The sequence below is a fragment of the Globicephala melas genome, chromosome 10, assembly GCF_963455315.2.
Source record: "Globicephala melas chromosome 10, mGloMel1.2, whole genome shotgun sequence".
Taxonomy (NCBI): Eukaryota; Metazoa; Chordata; class Mammalia; order Artiodactyla; family Delphinidae; genus Globicephala; species Globicephala melas.
The window spans coordinates 57,779,420-57,795,518 of NC_083323.1; the positions used below are offsets into that span (position 1 = coordinate 57,779,420).

The following is a 16,099-nucleotide window of genomic DNA, read 5'->3' on the forward strand; positions in this document are numbered from 1 at the left end:
GGGCGAGCTGGAGGCCATGGAGAGCAGACCTCTCACTCTGGGCCTTTGATATCTCCCAGGCTGCTCCTGAGGAGAAAAAAATGAATCCCTTCCCTGCTGTTTCTCTCCTTCCTAAGATATCGTCAGTGGGCTCCAAGGGGGACTTCCTGCTGGTCAGCGAGCATGTGATTGAACTGCTGACCAAGATGTACCGGGCTGTGCTGGATGCCACACAGAGGCAGCTTCCAGTCACCGTGACTGAGGAGTAAGGCCATGAGCTGGGGGTGAGGGATGGCTTGGGGCAGATGACCAAGCTGGCGGTCATTGTGACCGGGAAAATTTGTCCTGTCAGAAAGTGAAGCGTACTATGTCAGGTCAGGGCCACCCAAGTTCTCTGCGGCCTTGAGTCTTCTGACATAGGGGGCTGGTGGGATGTACTTGCCTCAAGAAGGGGAGGGGAAGCCACCATGAAAATATAGGAGTAGGGGTGAGGGGATGAGGGCACTAGCTTTGTCTTTCTGTCTGTTACCCCTCCAGGTTCTCAGTGAGGTTCAAGGAGAGCAGCTTGGCTGTCAAGGTCATCCAGGGCCCTGGGAGTGGTGGGAATGGCAAGCTGAGCTGCAAGAAGAAGGGGAGTCGTTGCCTGGAGGTGACTGTACAGTGAGGAGGTGCAGCAGTTTCTTCTTCCTGGACCAGCACCGGCCCTACTCCCACCCACCCACCTTCGTGGGAGGCTCCCGTGCCTGAGCCCTCTGATGGGAGGTGGGGCTCAGAGAGTGCAGAACCCTTGAAGAGGACCTTGCTTCTCCCAGTCCTTTCCAATCCTCTCTCCAAACTTAGCTTCCTCCCGCCCTCAGCCTCTTTGCCCACTAATAAAACAAGAGGCTTTGCAAACGTATGGTCATGTGGGTGGGTCCCTGTCCCCCCACCTTTTCACTGGCTTGTGCTTAGACCCTCTGCCCCCCTCCCTTTCCTCTCCTCAGGCTCCTTGGAGCCAGCTAATGCAGATAATAAGAATGAAGAAGAAGGGAAATTGTCTCCGGGCTCCTTGACCGGCTGAGCTCTGGCGGGGTTTGGAGAGACTGGGGTGGGGGTGGGGCAGTCGGGGATGGGGCTCAGGTCGCAGGTGGCCAATGAGCTGATTCATTAAGTGTGTCCCTGGAGGGAAGAAGTGAGGATCCCTGTCTTGGCAGAAACTGGGATCCTTTGGAGATTCAGCCCGGAAAGAGGCCCAAGGCTGGAGGGCTTATGCGAGCTGAGGTGAGCTGGGGAATGCAGGGTCCCCGGCTCCATAGCCCCCTCCACCCCAAGCTCAGCACTGGGTTTTGTCACACCTGCCCCCTGGCACCCCTTTCCTTTCCGTACACCAGAGATGCCAGGCTGCTGCCAACAGTTATCTTACTAATCACGGCCCCACAGCTGGGGCCTGCAGCTGGTGGCACTTGACAGGGGGACACGCCCCCCCACCCGGACTCCCCCATTCCTATGACTGACCTCTCTCGTCTTCATTTATTTTCCATGTGTCATCGTCATTATTTCTTTCTTGGTTTCCAACTGTCTGACACCATCTCGTTGTCCCCGTTGTTGTGGGCTCTGACTAATGGTGACACGTAAGAGTTTGTATAATGCTTTAAATATCACCCTCCCCCACTTCCTTCATGGCTATTTCCTCATAGATTCTGTCTTGTCTAAGCCTCTCCCACTCTGCTCTCTACCTTTGGGGAACAAGCATCTCCTGGGTTTGCAGTAAAATGTAGACTGCGCTCTATGCGAGCACACAAATGGCTGCCTTTTGTTTCTGTCTGGACGGCTCTGCCTCCTTTCGGACCTCTGCCTTCCCTGCCTCTTCCCTGTCTCCGCTGAGCTCACGGTGCCTTGAGGCTGGGGTCTCCCTCCACCTCAGCCTCCACTGGCAGGCAGCTCACTCCCCAGGTAGTCACGCTGGCGGGAGACCTGATTAGCGCATCCTCTGACTGCAGATTAATCTAGCCCTCAGAGCACAAGCCAGCCCCGTGTTCTGGCACACCCTGCTCTGAGCTGAGATGGGGCCCAGGGAGGCAGCCCTTCCCAGTGGGTGAGGGGTTAGAGCTGTCGTGGGGAGCCATGTCCAGAGTTGGGGCTCTGGCCACCCTTCCGCCACCCCCAACAGTTCCCCCGTCCTTTACTTCTCAGAACCAGGCCGAGAGGGGGGTGGTGACCAGAGCCTGACCGCCCCCGCTCTCGCCTCATCTGCTGCTCCCAGGGCCCAAATTGTCGTCACTTTCCTAGTGAAGTGTCTGGTCATTTTCAGAAGCAATTTCAGGAGAATATGCAGCTGCTGCTCCCTATCCTGCTTTTCCTTTCCCAGGGCTGAAGGCACTGTCAGCTCTCCGGGCTGGGAATGGTAGGAGCGGGGAGGGCTGGGGCCCCTGCTCTCTTTCCTGTCCTCCCCCCCGTCAGTCATGTGGATAGATGGTAGGCTGAGGGAGGTGTGTGGGGGGGTCCTCTCTTCTTTACTCTCCCATCTCTCCCTCCCTCCTCCTCTTTCCTGTCTCTGCTTCTCTTCTCTTCTGGAGCTCAGGAGTGTGTGTTTTTGTCCCCTGAAGCCTATAGGGGCTCAGTTTCCCCACCTGTTGTTATAGGGCTTGAATTGGCTCCATCATGATGGGAGAAGCTGAAGTTCTGCTGCCCGCCCTGCTCACAGCCAGTCCAGCTCTCTCAAAGTCTAGGCTGTTTGAGCCTCTGAGGGGCACAAGCCATCCTGGAGTCCCCTAACCCCCAAGAGGGGCCATTTGATCATCTCACAGCACAAACCACTCTAGCTCAGCCCTCTTGGCTCAGCACATTTCTTCCCCGGGCTCTGAGGGACTCTTCTCCTCGTGCTGTGGGTTGTCTCCCGACTGTGTCCTGGCCACAGGACTCGGCATCCTTCCAGTCCTCACTGGTATCTCCACCCATTGTCACATATGGCCCAGCCCCCTCCCCCAGCAGCCCGCGGCACCCCTCCAGAATGTCGAAGGGGTCCACGTGTCGCGCCCAAGCTGTGCATGTTGTGGACATACGCAGGCCAGCCCGCGCGCACAGTCACGTGCCCCACCTTGACCCCTGGGAAGGGCCGATTAAAGCATCTCAGCTCAGTGTTTTACTGGCTTCACCCACAACCTGCACCAGCAATAAAGAGGGGGGGCTCCGGAGGGATGGTCTGCTAGGGATCCTGCTCCGCTAGGCCAGTGACAGTTAGTGTCTGAGGTGTGGCTCAAAGAGTAAGTGTTCAAAGGAAACACACCTAGGTTCTCTGTAGCTGCAGCACGTGCTTTACATGTCATTTGCATATGATTTGTGGGCAAAGTGAAGCCCAGCCTGCCCTAGCCCTCCAAAGCCTCCCTCCTTCATCACCTCTCTGACTCAGCATCAGCTCTTTCAAGTCTTTGCTAATCCCAGAGATCAAGAGGTGGTCAATTCTCCCTGCCATTCCCTTGCTCCCCCCATCCTTGGCTCCTGCCATCCTCTGTGAGATGCCTCATCATCAAAGGAGATTATTCATGACGGACCTTTGCTGAATCCTTGCTTCCCTAGTCCCAGGGCTTGGGGGCAGGGATGGATGGGTTGGTGGGGGAGGGAGGCTGATGTAGAGATGGGACCCAGGAGGCTTTTGTTCTTAGCCCTCAGTCTAACACATTCTTCCTACTACACCTCCAATTTCCTCCAGCCTGCCCAGCTTGGACCTCCTTTTCCAGATTGGTGAGGGAGGAGAAGAGGAGGAGGTGGGAGATGACCTGGTCCAATTAGGAATAGCATCAGAGCTTCTCAAAGGCATGAACAAGTCATGCCATTAACATGTAAACAGCCTTCCACTTCTACCTTTTATTCCACTAATGGCTCCCAACCCTGAGTCCTGGGCCATGGTTGCCCCACAGAGCCCTGTAATTAGCTGGGTAATGGGAAGCCTTTATTGAGGCCCCATTGGCCTGTCACATAATTAAGGGGCCTTGAGACCTAGCTGCTGCCCTCACTCGGGGATGAACATGGGGCCCCGTGAAGCCGGAATGACTTCTCAGTATGGCCCAAACCCCAGGGTGTGTAGGATGGGGAGACAAACATTTCAGGACCCTAGCAGTGCTTGAGAGGCTGTGTGGAGGATCCACATTGTGGGCCGCAATGCAAGAAGCTGGCCTCAGACTTGCTTTTTTGTTTTATAAATAAATTTTTATTGAGCACCTATTATATGCCAAGCACTATAGAGCTAGGAATCCAACAGTAAAGCGACGGAAGTCCTTGCCCTTATAATGCTGACATTCTGGTGGGATGTGGGGTAGACAGACCATAAGTAAAATTGTAGTATGTTTGATGTAATATATGAAGAAAAGAAATGAAGGGATATGGAGAATGGAGTGGTAGTAATTTTAAATAGGGTGATTGGGGAAGGTGCTGGTGAGCAGAAGTCTTTGTAGTAAATATGCAACAGAGCTATGATTCTCTTCCCAATCCCAAGATGTAGAAGAGTACAAGGTCCCAAATCTCCAGGTCTTTTGGAGAGGTGGACCCCCAACTCCCTCTGGGAGACTTAACTGTTCCCTTACTGGTCAAAGTACAGACCAGTGCAGTAAAATGAAGGGGAAGTTTGGAGTGAGAAAAACCTGAATTTGAGGCTGTTCTCCAATAGCTATATGTCCTAGATCATGTGACTGAATTTTTTGAGCCTCAGTTCTCTCATCTGAAAATAGGAATATTTCCTACTCACACGGTGGAGGTGATGAAAATCAGTTGGATTGCTCTCTGCCGAAGCGTCTTGCAAATGTTCAAATTCTGCACCCATTATAAATGCTAAGAGTGATGATTGCTCTGGAGCCGGCTTTCTCTTTCCCTCCCCTCGTCTCCTACAGCAGTATGTTTTTCTCTCTGGGTCTTTTCTCTCTGGATCTGGATCAGATCCTGACTCTGCCTCTCCCCTGGGATTCTCTTACCTTGGGTGTGAAGTGAGCAGAATAAGGCCCCTCGACTGTGGGGCGTGAACTAGAGGCTTGAAAGTTCAGGGGAGAAGATGCCTGAGCTGTAGGGAGACAGATTAGAGTGGAAAAAAATGCAACTGTGAGGAGAAAAAGAAGCAGTTAAGAGATCAATGCTGGAGCGGGGGTGAGGGTAGGGGAAGAGCTCAGCCATGGTGCTCTGTCCCTCCTTTCAGAGATGACAGCAGGAAGGATAGAAGTCAGAACCCTGGAAGGATGCAACTACGTCAGGCTGATTCAGGAGTCAAGAGTGGGGTGGGAGGCCATGGGGAGAGGCTCTGGCACTGGGGAGGTGGAGGGGGGCAGACCCTGGAGTTTTCTGCATTCACTAGTGGGGAGAAGTACCAACCCTACTGGTCTGAGGACCAACGCAATGGGTCAGCTCCAGCCGGGAGGAGGACAGAGGGAGAACTGAGGACTGGAGGGTGTGCCAGACTCACCTCTCAATCGTCAGGGACCTGAGCCTGCTCATCCTGGTGGTAGAAGGGCCAGAGCAGCACCTGGCGGAAATTGTTTTGGCCAGGCAGTCGAGGCTGGAAGTTTAAAGGGCAAAGAGCTGGTGGGTGGACAAGGAGGAGAAAGAGCCCAGGGACCACACCTGTTGAGTAGGCTCCGGCATGGAAATTTTGTGACAAACCGTACACAACATCATCCCTTAGCATGCACAGCTCAGGGGCTATTGGACTGTGGGCTGCTGGATAACCGCCGTTCACTGCTGGGGGGGGGGTGTGTGTGTGTGTGTGTGTGTGTGTGTGTGTGTGTGTGTGTGTGTGTGTGTGTGTGTGTGTGTGTGTGTGTGTGTGTGTGTGTGTGTGTGTGTGTGTGTGTGTGTGTGTGTGTGTGTGTGTGTGTGTGTGTGTGTGTGTGTGTGTGTGTGTGTGTGTGTGTGTGTGTGTGTCTGCAGCCTATATCCCTTTTCCCCCCACCAGCCTCCCCCTCCCCTCCAGCCACCCTGGGATTGGTGATTCTCAGCCCCTCCCCCGGCTCCCCCAGACCCTCCCAGAGCCTTTATCTGGGAGCTGGGCCGGAGCTCCTGCCACATTCCCCAAGCCCCTCCACTCCCTGTTTCTCTCTTCACGGCAGCACCAGCAGAGTGTGTGGGGAGCGGACAGTGCTCCCGGCCAGCTCCCTGATCCTGCCGGACCATCTGCCCCAGGCTCAGAGCTGCTCCACAGGTAGGCACAAGCGGCAGAATGTTGGATGGACAGGAGCTGGCACCAAAGGACAGGGGCAGAGTCAGGAGGGAATAAAGGTGGCAGCCTTTGATCGGGGAGCAGGATACTGGGAAGGTGAACAGGAGTCAATGGGGGTTGATGTAGTGTTTGGAGCCTGTGGGTACAGACTGATTCTTCCTATATTAGAAAGTTTTTGCCTAAGTCTTGGGGTACCTAGGGCTGGAAAATAGCACCCAGGATCCCTCCTCAAGCCGACTAAGGAAATAGACCCATGCACGTCATATAAATCTATTATCTTCCCTGGGAGGCTAGAGTCCCCCACATTACTGCGCCATTGCTCATTGCCAGGTGCATATCCTGGGGAAATATGTGATGGGGGAGCAGGGAAACTGAGCGCCTCCAGCTCAGAGACTCTCCCAGACTAAGGCTTGGGCGGGAGAGTTGGGGGCTGGGGAAGCAGGGTCAAGCCAGGCTGCTAGTCGTGAATGTCTCCCATGTTTGCACCTGTGTTGTGTCCTCCTCCTCCTTGCCTTCCCTCCGTCCTGTCCGTCTGCACTCCTAGGCATCATGAGGAGTGCCCTGCTGTTTGCAGTGATCCTGGCCCTCAGCTTGGCTCGGAGTTTTGGGGCGGTGTGTGAGGAGTCACAGGAACAGGTGGTGCCTGGTGGGAGCCACAGCAAGGTAAGGCACCCACTCTGGCTCACCCAGCCTGGCAGAGTACTGGGCAGCATCATAAGGCTGCACTCTGCCTGTCCCACTGTGGTAGGGAGGAAGGTGGGACGGGCGGGCTGGGAGTTACCCATCAGAGGGTTGGACAGCGCAGCCTCTGCAGTGGCCTCATGTTCTCCCAGTATGTCTGTCAGTGTCTCTGTCCCTCTGCATGTCTTTGACACCTTGTACATAAAATGTGCGGCACTAATATGTTGTTTGGTTGGTTGATTGTGTGGTGACCTGGTGATTGGGTGGTACTGTGAGGGGTAGGATAGCGTTGTCTCAGGTTCCCTATGGTCCAGCTCAGGTTCTGTCCCTTTGCAGGGGGGCAGATCCTCCCCACTTCCTGGATGGTATGAAACAGTCAGAACTTCTCTCCCCAATAGTCATTTGTGTGCTCTTTTACCTATCAGCTATATGTATTTTTTGTTTTCAAAATTCAAATAAATTCCCTTATCCCCTGCTCATCCACCCCCAATAACCTCAGGTGCTCCTAACATTCCAACCCTTTCTTCCCTCCTCTCCCATGTCCCCCTCTAGCCTCTGCTGAGTCAGGATAGGAAAAGACCCCACAAAACAGGTTGGGCCCCAATTTCCAAAGTTCATCTAAGAAAAAGAGTAGGAGTTGTCAGGGTAGGGGTACTGGGGGAGAGCAGGGAGGAAGTCTTCTCAAGGTTTTGACAAGACAGCAGTTACATTGGTACGAATGCTTTTAAGATGATTACAGGTGGAACTTACTACATATTCAGTGTGTGAAGTCTAACTGCCTCTCCAGCTCAGATCTGTTTAGCGTCTCATTACAGGAGGTGCGCAGAGTATTTGAACAATTTGGGGAAGTGGCTGCGTGGGAAGGGCAAAGAGAGAGATCACCAGCCTTCATCCAGCTGGTGAGGTGTCCCAAGGTATGATAGGTTGGCATCCTTGCAGTAGTTGCACCAGCTCCAAAAGACCAGAACCAGTTCAAAAAACACACAGCGAGTGCCAAATATGGGCTGGACACTGTGTTTGGAGCCCAAAGTTCCAGCTGGAGACAGTCAGAATATCTGGGTCTGTTCCTCTGAGACAAACTTGCTTTGAGACCTTGCCCCTCTTGGTCAATAAAATAGAGCTTGCCATCCTGCCCCTTCTCCCTGCAGGTCCGAGAGGATGAGGGAAATTGGGACGGAATGGGAGTAGGATGTATGTGTGCCTGGGCAGCCAGGTTGGCACGTGTGTGGGTGCATCCTGGGTAAATGCTCATCTGCGTGTGCTCAGCCGCCCAAGGACCCCTAGGCTCTGGAGAGAGAGGAACCGCTGAGATTCAAGGTGAAAATCTCCAAACATGATCAATTGTCATTATCTCTCTGCAGCCGCAATAAACTGGGTGTGTGATGTGTGCCCACCAACCATCCTGCTGTGCCCAAGTTGCTAAAAAAGAAACCACCAAGATGAGAAAGAACCCCTGTTTGGCAGCAGGTCTAGAATGGGGTTCATCTGTGGAGGGGAAGAAGAGGCTTCATTCTGAGCATGCTGCCTTCGTGAAATTCTAAATCCAGGGGAGAGAGGGGAGAGGGAGACAAAAACAGAGGCAGAAACCTGATGCAGAAGAAAAGAGAGGGCGAGGTGGTGGGAAACGCAGGGAGAGAAACATCCCCGGACACAGTGCAGAGCGGGGGCAATTTCAGGATTGCTGGTGGCCCTGACTGCCTACCCCCACCTGTCCCCAGGACCGAGTCCTGTCTGTGACTCAATCATGGAGCACAGACCAGAGGACACTAGCTCTGTCTGATGAGCCTTTCTTGTGAGTGCGGGAATTCCTGGCTCATTCACTTAGTGGGGCAACCACATCGTTGGTCAAACCGGTTCCGGGTGTGCCAGGGAGAAAAGAACCAATGTCCCTTCTCACTGAGAGGTGGCAGGAGCTGGGAGGGGGCCCCAAGGGTCAGTCCCCTTTGAGCTTGGGATATAGCATGACCAACTCCCAGCTTTCCTGGGACTGTCCCAGCTTGAACACTGAAAGCCCCACATACCTGGGCAAACCGGGACAGTTGGTCGGCCTACAGGGATGCCCAATGTGTTCCCTTTACATGTGCTTCCCAAACCTTGCTGTGCCTGTGAGTCACCTGGGGGCCTGGTTAAGATGCAGATTCTGTCTCAGTAGGTCTGGCGTAGACCAAGATTATGTATTTTTAACAAGCTCCCAGCGGCGATGCTGCTGGTCCATGGACCACACTTTGAGAGCCTACTTCGCTTCTAGTGTACACCAGAGGAAATCCTGAAAGAAATAGGATGTTAAGTTCAGCTGTGATGAGCTCAAGAAGAGGCCATTTCTTGTGGGGAAAGAGTGAGTGGATTGGGTGTGAGCATCCTCCTCAGCCCTCTTTGTTTCTCTCCCCAGAAGGACTCGAATCTCTACCAGCTGCCCCCGTCGTTGCTCCGGAGACTCTATGACAGCCGCTCAGTCTCCCTAGATGGATTGCTCAAAATGCTGAGCAAGGCTAGCGTGGGTAGGAAGCAGCCCCGGGCAGAGGGGCGTGTGGGGCAGGATTCTGAAGATTAAATAGGCCTGGGAGACCCCTTCGCGTGGGAAGGAGACTGGAGATGGCTTAGTGAATTATTGAGGGCTGTGATCTGAACCCCCTCTAATCATCACTTTGCAGATTCCTTTCCCCAGTTACATGCCTGTTCTTGCTTCACAGGTCCTAAGGAGTCGTCACTTCCCCAGAAACGTGAGTAGCCTCTTCTCCCTCCTGATCTCTGCTGACCACTTGCCTAGAGCTCCATGGGCACAGGGCCCAGTGACTATTTCGGCTGGCCCCGGCTCAGCTGGCGCAAACAGCATGCCAGCTGCAACTGCTCAGCCAGCCTTTCCTGAATGGGAGAGGCCGCTGAGAGCCAGAGGAAGCAGATGTGCGGGGCACGGTGGAGTCTCCCTCCACTGGTAGGTTAGTGGGAACCAAGAGGATCTCTTGGTGGCTGTGAAGATTCTAAGCCAGGTACCTGTTGGGTGGGAGAATTTCAGAGAGTTCTCGAAATGTGGGGGAGGGAGAGGTAGACAGAGAGGGTGGGCCTAGGGGGCAGCCTGCTAACTGCGGGGAGTAAGCTGTGGTGAGACACTGAAACAGAGACCAGAAGCCCAACCTCAGAAGTCTTGACACGTCTGGGGAAATGTATCAGCCCCTCACTATCACCGCTGAAAATGTTGGCCCTGTTTCTGCAGGTGACATGCATGACTTCTTTGTGGGTCTCATGGGCAAGAGGAACATCCGGCCAGGTAGGAAGATGTGGAGGTCGGTGGAAGGGCTAGGGTGCTGGCAAAGATGTAGCAGAAGTCAGCTGCTTCATATTTGTCACCAGAGGGAAAGACAGGACTTTTCTTAGCTACAGTGAGGGTTCCTCTGCCCCTTCTACCCAATCGGCTTGGGTCCACAGTCCAGCCCTCCCCAGGAGCACAGGACGGAGACCTTTATAAGATAGTTCTGCTGCAGCTGGGAGGGGGTCAGGCAAGCTCTGCTTCTCCCCCGCCCCCCGCCCCCTTCTCCCAAACAGAGCATCCGTCTACTTCCCAACTCTGTCTTCCAAAGCTGTCCTTCATAGCCAGCCCTTTTCTATTGGGTCAGAGTGAAGGTCACATGCAGAAAAATCCCTCCTAACTACACTGTTTACTTCACCACAGACAATCCTATTGATGTGAACCAAGAGAACGTCCCCAGCTTTGGCACCTTCAAGTATCCCTCCAATGTGGAATGAAGTAAGTACTTAGGGAGAGGAGAGGGGACTGTGTGTGTGTATGTGGGGGGAGTAGGTTGCCAGAGGAGCATTGGAGCATTTCCTCTGATGCTATGTGTATTAATGCTCATAATTAATGGCCTAAATACACTACCAGTGCCTGACACTTAGAAGTGTGTGCTTGCCTGTGATCACACACACACAGACACACACACACCCTGTTTCTCATCTCTTTCCAGTCTCATGGACCCCTGCTTATGGCTGAGTGGTAGGAAATGGCAAGGGAGGGGTTTCCCCTGGGGTTTCTTTGATGAGCAGCTTCTCTTGTTTGGACTCCATTCTTGTGATTTGTGCAAAAGGTGGAGAGATCATCATCTGATAATTACAGGTACCACATCTATTCACAGGTGAAGCATTTTGCTTCCCAGGCAGGCTGAAACCATTCAGATCATTCAGAATCTCGGGTTACCGGGTCCACTATATAGTTATTTGCAAGCGTGATTTAGCAAGAAATGCAACAAACTCTGAAATCTAATGGGGAGTAGCTGGAAACTATATCTTAATCGCTCTGTGCAGTGTAATGAATATGAGCATGGCCTGAGTTCGAACCCTGCCACTCACTAGCTGTGTCCCTTGGCCAGGTTACAAAACCCTTCTGTGCCTCAATTTCCTCATCTGAACAACAGGGGTCATAGTATTACCTTGCAGGGCTGTGGTTTTGAGTCTAGGTAAAGTGTTCAGAACAGTGCCTGGCACACAGTGCTGTGTGTTGGCTTTACTGTGATTGTAGTCTGGGAAGTGTGGGGAAGGTCCCAGTGTTGACCCTGGCGGGCTCCGGTCTGTCTGCCTGGAGCTGTCTGGGCTGGACCCTGGGCCCGAGTGGGCTGACAGCTCTTCCACTTGGTATGCAAGTGTGAGTCCCCCGGGGAAGTGTCTTGTCAAAACACGGAACCGTCTGCCTCGACACCATCTTCCCACACACAGCAATAGCAGCTCACTGATGGCTTTCTTTGCACTGGCTTCCACTGAAGGTGTCAGGGGAGGAAAGGAGAGGGATCAGGAAGGCTCAGTCTTCACAGAGACTCCTGCCCCTCTCTCTGTGGCCCTGTTACCCACACTCATTGGTCTCAAGGGAGCCCCAAGGACCAGGAGCAGGCTCTCAATGAAACTGCCTGTGTGTGACTCCCCGGGCCCAGAGACCGGGTCTGGCCCCCCATTCAGTGTTGGGTGAGAGGGTACAAAAAGCCGTAATAACCGTAACTCCGTAACTCACTGATTACATGGTACTTACTGTATCATTTTGCTCTCATTAGATTGTTATTTCAGTCCTGCTGACGGTCAGATAATTATACGGGCAGCTATATCTGGATGATATACACTCCCCAACGTTATGCATCAACCATAAAGATAATTACAGTGCAATTTTGCCATAGTATTTTATACAAATGGCAGAAACAAGTGCATCGTGGAAATCTACTTTTAATGCTTTCTGGTGAACGTAGGCTCTTTCAGAGGGACCAGGCCCATAATTGCAACCCTCATAATCTCACCACTGATGGTGCATTCTCAACCTGTCAGGTGCTGGGAAGAATAGACACTAGGTCCCTGGGGGCTGGCATTTAAAGGAGGTTAGATGAGATGGATCAACACAGATCATTGTGCCATCTTATCTCATTCATGTGAAACTGCTGAAAAAGGAAGTGATCCCTGGGCCTGTCCTTCCTCTGGGAGGTTTCTGGAAAGAGGAGGAGGGACTGAGTGAGGCCAGGGGAGCATTAGTGCCAGGGTGCATTGGACAGGGCTGTGTGTATGCCTGGCTCATAGGGATGCCAGGATGCTGTGAACTTTGCCAGTACTTCTTTCTGCATGGGCCCCTCAGACCATAGCGTGATAAACATGGAAGCTGGGAAGACACCTGCACCTGTGGCTAGGAGAGTTCGGTCCTCTAGTTCAAAGGCTACAGGGGTAGCTGAGGGTTAAGACTTCCATTCTCTCTACTTCTCCCTTACAGATGCCCCTCCCTTTCTCCCCCGCCTCCCCAGTGGGTGGTTGGTGGGAGTTTTACAGGACAGAGATGTGATTTCTTCTTTTTTTGGTCCTCAGCACTCCACTTCTGGACTCCTGGGCTGCATCGTGAAGACACCTGTCACCCTCTCCCAATCCCCAGGTGCACGCACTCCTATTTCCCTTCCTCTCCCACATCCTTGTAACACTCCTGTGCTTTGACCCCTTCTCCAACCCTCTACTCCACCCGCTGTAGAAACTGCCTAGTAAGCGCCCCCAGTCCCTGCAGGCATTGACTATAGATTGCCCTGGAGTTTCTGTAGCATCCTAAAAATATGATGTCTCTCTCCACGCCTCAACAATAAAGGATTTTTACATATTATGACCTAGAGTGATGTATTTGGTTGGTGGGTTGGTGGGTGGGTTTTCCTCTTTCTTGACTCTTGCAGCTACATCACACACACATACACAAATATATATATATATATATATATATATATATATATATGATACACACACATATCATATATAAATGGAAGTATCTTTATTTTGTACACATATTGGTTTCCCCAACAGTGTCTTACTCCTTGCTTCATACAATTAGTATCAGAAGATTTATTTAGTGATTAAAAGAAGAAATGAATTTGGAAGATGGTTTCTAGCACTCAAAGACTTTCGCAGACCAGATTTAGATAAAGAAGTACAGATATTCTGAATGGCTTGTCTGTATTTCCAGGATGGGCCTGGGAGACATCAGTCCCTGAATCCTACTCCAAGAAGAGAAGTGGGGATCAAGGCTGTGCGAAGATCCAGCCCAGAGGAGGGTGCATCCCAGCACTGTACTATTTTTCTGTCGCCGAATATTGAACTTGGATCCTGCAGCAGGTCGTGTGGATAAGACGGTGATCCATAAACAGAGTTTACATCGTAGCAGGGCTTTAGACAAGCAAACAGCACTTGATCTTGCTAGGGTGGGGCATAGACAGGGAAGTTACTATAGGGGCTGAGAAAGAGGAGAGCAGATCTTTTTAGTGTTAACTGGCCACCTTAGTGGCCAGTTATAAAAGGAAAACATTTATTTCCTACTCTTCTGTGATGCAACTCTTACCAGCCCCTGTAATGCTGGTCTAGTAGTCTGCAGTGTACATAAGGCACTTAAATGAGGTGTGTGTGGGTGTCTTTTATTAATCTGATGTGCTAACTGTCACAGCCCACTGATCCCAGGGGGAGTTCTGTACCCTAATGGAACAGCCTGGGAAGTCCTCAGGCTCCCTGTCTTAGCCCGGTGTAGGGGACTTGGCCATGGCCCTGAACCACCCTGATACAAAGTCGACACTCAGTTCTCCCAAGGCTGTGTAAAGTCAGGGCCATGGAGCCAGAGACCAGTTCCTGCAGGTCCTGCAGGTTTCACCCTAGTGAAAGTGCTCTCTTCCCAGAACCTGACTGGGGCAACTTTGGACCCACAGCTCTATGGTGCGGGCGCTCACCTCAGTATCTCTGGTGTCAGGTTTATTGCTAGAGGTCAAAGAATACCCTCACCCCAAATCCTCAAGCCTTTTTCCAACGCGTTATATTGTTGGCTTTTCAAAATGATCTACCTAGACGGTTTAAAAGTGGGGTAATTTTGCAGAGTCTGGGGAATTTATTTGGGTCATGAAAGCTTCACGAGGTGGTTCTGTTCTTGCCAAGTAGGAGCATAAGTGTAGAAAGGTTGCTCTCTGGTGGGACTAATGAAAATTGCAGTACTGGGCATTCCAGGCAAAATGAAGACAAACTTTAAATTGGATTTCTGTTTTTGTGCTTGGAGAATGTGTGAAGGAATCCTGGCCTTCTTCTTCCTGTTGTAAAGATGTTGATGCCTAAGGGGACCTGGTCAAAAAGACCTTGGGCTGAATTCCTGGCCCTTCTCCATTTAGCTTTGCATATGTGTGCTATTGTTATTACATGATGATTTACTTTAAAGACTTCGGTATTAAAGGTTCTAGACCCAATTCAGTGTGTGGAGGGGGAGATTTCCCACACCAACAAGCAGTGCTCCAACATTATCTACCTGGAGATAGTATCAGATTCCACAGGTTGAGGGCTCAGTCCTACAAGACGTGCCCCACCCCCACCCCTCCTTCAGATGCCAATCTTAAGCCCAGGTTGTTAACTCTCTACAGGTTGGAGGTTCCCACAACCCTCTCCTTGAGTTCCATTAATTTGCTAGTGTGGTTCACAGAACTCAGGAAGCCTGTTTACTCACTAGATCACCAGTTTATTATAAAAGGATATAACTTAGGAACACCAGATGGAAGAGATGCATAAGGCAAGGCATGGGGAACGGGGTGTGGAGCTCCCATGCTCTCTCTGAGCATGCCACCCTCCTCTCCTTGAATCTCTACATTTTCACCAACCTGGAAGCTCTCCAAACCCAGTTCCTTTAGGATTTTATGGAAGCTTTATTACATAGGTATGATTGATTAAACCATTGACCAACGATAATTGATTCAACCTCCAGGCCCTCTTCCCTCCCTGGAGGTCAGGGGCTTAGGAATGAAAGTTCCAACCTTTTAATCATAAAGTTGGTTCTCCTGGAGACCAGTCCCCATCTTTAGGTGCAGTCCCGAAGTCACTCGATAGCATAACAAAAGATATCTTTATGGCTCTCATCACTTAGGAAATTCCAAGTGTTTTAGGAGTTCTGTGCTAGAAATGGGGGTAATGACCATATATATATATATATATATATATATATATATATATATATTATTATAAATCACAATATCACAAGTATAAACAGTATAAACTTTAATCTATACCTTTAGGGGGTTTGTTAACAACTCAACGGGAAACGTAGGCATGGTCCCTGAAAACTCTTTTGAGTTCTGTGTCTCTCTCATTGTTTCCAAGGGCCGTGAGTAAGTTCCTCTCAGCTCTGAGCTCCACTCTCTGTGTCAAGCTCCTGATCTAATTGACTTTCCAATCTGGCACAGGTCAGCTTGAGCTACCAGATGATTCCATCCAGAACCCAATCCCCTAGCCCTTGGTTCAGACCAGAATTCCCCCACTTGAGCAGAAAATCCCAGCTGCTGGTTTGTACCCAGATTCCACACAGGGAACTGCTGGTGGTTTGGTCTGCAGTTTCATATTTGTTTGGAATCCTCCCCCAGATTCCATGTTGGGAACTGCTGGTGGCAGCTGCAGCTCCTCATTTGTTTGGAATCAGTCTGCAATCCCCATTGTTTGGGGTCTGCTGGTTCAATCTTTTTTCCAGTCCCCAGTTCCATGGGAATTGGTGGTGGTGCACACAGGGACTTTCCTTGGCCAAGCTGCAGTAACATCTCTTGGTTACTGCTGGTGTGTTAAGATGCACATGTTTGTCTGTCTCGCTTAGTGTAGATAAAGGCTATTGTTAATGGGAATCTTGGAAGCCATAAAGTTACAAAAATTGATGAGCACTTAAAAGCTGTTAGAAAAAAATAAAACAAAACAACAAAAAAACCTGTTAGAGTGCTCACCTAACCAAAAGACTCCCATGTTAGGATAAATTGGTCA

At 51.3% G+C, this 16,099-nt stretch overlaps 2 protein-coding genes across 10 annotated transcripts in view; both read left to right on the forward strand.

Annotated features, from left to right (window-relative positions):
• MYO1A (myosin IA) overlaps positions 1 to 6,743 on the forward strand; it is a 28,045-nt gene extending 21,302 nt beyond the window's left edge. The window contains exons 27-30 of one of the 7 annotated variants that reach the window (XR_011377760.1): positions 117 to 244; positions 517 to 647; positions 6,048 to 6,139; positions 6,702 to 6,743. Coding sequence is in view for 4 of the 7 variants with exons in the window: in XM_060305848.2 (XP_060161831.1) it covers positions 117 to 244; positions 517 to 643 (255 nt within the window). In the remaining 3 variants the exon portion in view is untranslated. Of the gene's footprint in view, positions 1 to 116; positions 245 to 516; positions 1,038 to 6,047; positions 6,140 to 6,701 lie in introns of those variants that run through there. The other 6 variants (XR_009565401.2, XM_060305848.2, XM_030866576.3 and 3 more) reach the window with 6 other exon arrangements.
• On the forward strand, positions 728 to 12,916 carry TAC3 (tachykinin precursor 3). 3 transcript variants are annotated; one of them, XM_030866577.2, is made up of 7 exons: positions 6,057 to 6,139; positions 6,702 to 6,820; positions 9,228 to 9,336; positions 9,529 to 9,558; positions 10,050 to 10,103; positions 10,506 to 10,580; positions 12,662 to 12,916. In XM_030866577.2, exons 2-6 carry the CDS (start codon positions 6,707 to 6,709, stop codon positions 10,577 to 10,579), a joined length of 381 nt encoding a protein of 126 aa, XP_030722437.1. In that variant the 5' UTR covers positions 6,057 to 6,139; positions 6,702 to 6,706; the 3' UTR covers position 10,580; positions 12,662 to 12,916. The 3 variants fall into 3 exon arrangements, with proteins under 3 accessions (XP_060161836.1, XP_060161834.1, XP_030722437.1); XM_060305853.1 differs by lacking the exons at positions 10,506 to 10,580; positions 12,662 to 12,916 and adding an exon at positions 728 to 741 and having other exon boundaries at positions 6,048 to 6,139; positions 10,050 to 10,210; XM_060305851.1 differs by lacking the exons at positions 10,506 to 10,580; positions 12,662 to 12,916 and adding an exon at positions 1,211 to 1,239 and having other exon boundaries at positions 6,048 to 6,139; positions 10,050 to 10,210.
• The last annotated feature ends 3,183 nt before the right edge of the window (positions 12,917 to 16,099 follow it).

Excerpts from the sequence above, each read along its gene's own strand:
- TAC3 (XM_060305853.1), top strand. The coding sequence starts at position 6,707 with ATGAGGAGTGCCCTGCTGTTTGCAGTGATCCTGGCCCTCAGCTTGGCT. Across the intron at positions 9,337-9,528 it reads GCTGAGCAAGGCTAGCGTGG|GTCCTAAGGAGTCGTCACTT; the intron begins GTAGGAAGCAGC and ends CTTGCTTCACAG. Across the intron at positions 9,559-10,049 it reads GTCGTCACTTCCCCAGAAAC|GTGACATGCATGACTTCTTT; the intron begins GTGAGTAGCCTC and ends CTGTTTCTGCAG.